Here is a 2,960-nt window from a genome sequence, read left to right as displayed (position 1 = left end):
TTTTTTAATTTAAACATTTGTATATGTAGTAGAGTTGTAATAATAATATTTTTCATTACTATTTAGTATTTTTTTTGTATTAAATTTATTTCTCTTATTCTTTTTGTTGGTTATAACTTTAAATATTATATAAATAATACTATAAATCAAAATAATTAACAATATAAATATTTAAAAGTTATATTAAAAAAATCGATTGACTCATGATATTCTATTGGTACCACATAAAATGGGTTAAATGATAAATATATATTATTTGAAATTGACCTGAATATTTAAAAGTTATATAAAAAAAAATTCGATTAACTCTTGATATTCTATTGGCACCACATAAAATGGATTAGATGATAAACATATATTTTTTGAAATTGACGTAAAAAGTACTACAAATTACAATAATTAACAATTTAAAAAAATTAAAATACATATAAAAAAATTACTTGACTCCAAAAAATTTATCAATGCCACATATTTTGGGACATGGGAAATGACATGTATTATTTGAAAATTACGTTAAAAGGGTAATATAAATTACAATAATTAACAATTTAATATATTTAAAAGACATAAAAAATGGCCAATTTTTGAAATCTTATATATGCCACCTAAATTGAAACAAAGAGAGTAATATATATTATTTTTAAAATTAAGTAAAAAGTATAAATTATCATAATTAACAACTTAAAATATTTTTAAAATCATATACAAATTTCGATAACTTCTCAAGTTCCATGATATCACATAAATTGAGACAAAAAATTAACATATATTGGTGCATGTCAATTTTTAAATTTATTAATAATTCGCGCCAAATTTAAGTGTTTTTAATACTTGTCTCTTTCTCAAAATCTAGGATCAAACGAGAGCTAAGTATCTCCTTGCAAGTCAAATGGACAACCTCTCAAACAAGGAATGATTTGACATATAATGATTCTAAGAACACCTGCAAATCACCTATGCTACAACATAGGAAGACGAGCAAATATATTATCCAACCAAATCTTTTATCATAGTTTCAAAGAAAAATATAATGAATCAAATAACATTAATTTAGACTTTTTACATCAAAATGGTCTTCTACATGACCAATTTAGCCTCAATCAAATCATCTCCACTTGTGCAAAAATGGGTTCTTTTTCACTTGGAATTCAAACCCATTGCCAGATTATTAAAATGGGGTTTGATTCAAATGTATTTATCAACACTGCTCTTCTTGATTTGTATGGAAAATGTGGTTATGTTAAAGAAGCAGAGCAACTGTTTGATGAAATGCCTGAAAGAAATATAGTGTCATGGAATGCTTTAATTTCTGGTTATTTGGACACCCATTACCCTGAAAATGCGATTGTGTTGTTTCTTGAAATGTTGAGAGAGGGTATTAGACCGACCCCGTCGAGTGTTTCGGCTGTGTTGGTTGGTTGTGCTCAGTTAGAAGCATGTGAAATTGGGGCTCAGTTTCATGGTTTGAGCTGGAAAGTTGGTTTTGCTTTGAATCTTGTTGTAGGGACTGTTTTGATTGATATGTATTTGAAGTGTTTTGATCTTGAGACTTCGAGGAGAGTTTTCGATCAAATGACTGAAAGGAATGTTATTACTTGGACATCAATGATTACTGGTTATGCGCAATACCGGTGTCCTTTTCAAGCTGTGATTTTGTTCAGGGAAATGTTGAGGTTGGGAATTAGAGCTAATTGTGTTACGTATACGAGTTTGTTAAGCTCGTTTTCTTGTTCAGATTACTTGGTTCATTGTGAGCAGGTACACAGTCATGTAATACATCAATGTTGTAAGACTAACCATTACTTGGTGGTATCGTTGCTGTCTGCTTACTCAGGTTGTAGCTGTAGCTTAGAGGATTTCCGTAAGTTGTGTTCTAACGTTGTGAAATGGGATGAGATCTCCTGGAATGCAGTTATTTCCGGTTTCTCTAATTTAGGAGTCGGTGGAGAAGCGTTCTCCTGCTTCTCAAGAATGAGGTGGGCTGGTTTTACTGTTGATCATTACACTTTTGCGAGCATTTTGAAAGGAATAGGGAGCATTTCAGGCCTGGAGGAAGGAATGCTGATCCATTGTCTAGCTCTGAAAACAGGATATGCTTCTGAAGTTATCATACAAAATGGGCTTCTTTCCATGTATACAAAATGTGGTAGACTTGAAGATGCCGAGAAAATATTCTCATCAATGGAGGAACGAGACCTCATATCGTGGAACTCACTTCTTACAGGGTGTGCACATCATGGTTATGGTAGGGATGTGATTGTAATGTTTGAAGAAATGAGGAGATGTGATATTAAACCAGATCTAACCACATTCCTTATTGTTCTTTCGGCATGTAGACATGCTGGCCTGCTCGACGAAGGGCTTAAATATTTTGATCTGATGAAGAATGACAATTCTCTATCACCACCAAAGCTAGAGCATTATGCTTGCATAGTCGACCTGTATGCCCGTGCTGGTCATCTACGTGAAGCAGAGGACTTCATCAACAATATGCCAATAGAACCAGGACCTTCGGTTTATAAAAGTCTACTGAATGCTTGCCAACTACACGGTAATAAGGGACTTGCTGTGATTTCTGCCAAGAAGCTTGTTGAACTTTGTCCCAACGATCCTGCAACGTACGTATTGCTAGCAAATGTGTTAGCATTGGAAGGGAATTGGAAGGACGCAGAGGGACAGCGCAAGCTTATGTTGGATAGAGGATTGAGTAAGAAACCTGGTTATAGCTGGCTATAATTGACAATAGGGTGGTATCATTACCAATTGACATGGTTCCAATTCTACCGCAGTCAAAAACTTGGTATTTAAGTGAAGAAAGATAAACGGTCAGGTCCATTATCCACTGAGTTTCCATTCGTGCACCATTGGCTCTCGGAGATTTCTCGATTATCTTTTTGTCTCAACAATTGTAGGCTACTAAAATTGGAACCAATCTGTACATACTAGACTCTCATTTGATT

The 2,960-nt window shown here is 33.4% G+C and overlaps 1 protein-coding gene across 1 annotated transcript; it reads left to right on the top strand.

The window, feature by feature from the left end:
- Window positions 1-912: 912 nt before the first annotated feature.
- LOC125809001 (pentatricopeptide repeat-containing protein At4g13650-like) lies at window positions 913-2,960 on the top strand. The gene has a single exon (XM_049488679.1). The coding sequence runs from the start codon at window positions 928-930 to the stop codon at window positions 2,734-2,736; it is 1,809 nt and encodes a 602-aa protein (XP_049344636.1). The 5' UTR covers window positions 913-927; the 3' UTR covers window positions 2,737-2,960.

This window comes from Solanum verrucosum, unplaced genomic scaffold, assembly GCF_900185275.1.
Source record: "Solanum verrucosum unplaced genomic scaffold, falcon-dt-bn FXZP01000699.1, whole genome shotgun sequence".
NCBI classification, from domain to species: domain Eukaryota; kingdom Viridiplantae; phylum Streptophyta; class Magnoliopsida; order Solanales; family Solanaceae; genus Solanum; species Solanum verrucosum.
The sequence above is the reverse complement of the archived record's forward strand: the minus strand, read 5'-3'. Positions and strand labels throughout refer to the sequence as shown.

Coding starts and splice junctions, on each gene's coding strand:
- LOC125809001 (XM_049488679.1), top strand. CDS start 928: ATGATTCTAAGAACACCTGCAAATCACCTATGCTACAACATAGGAAGA.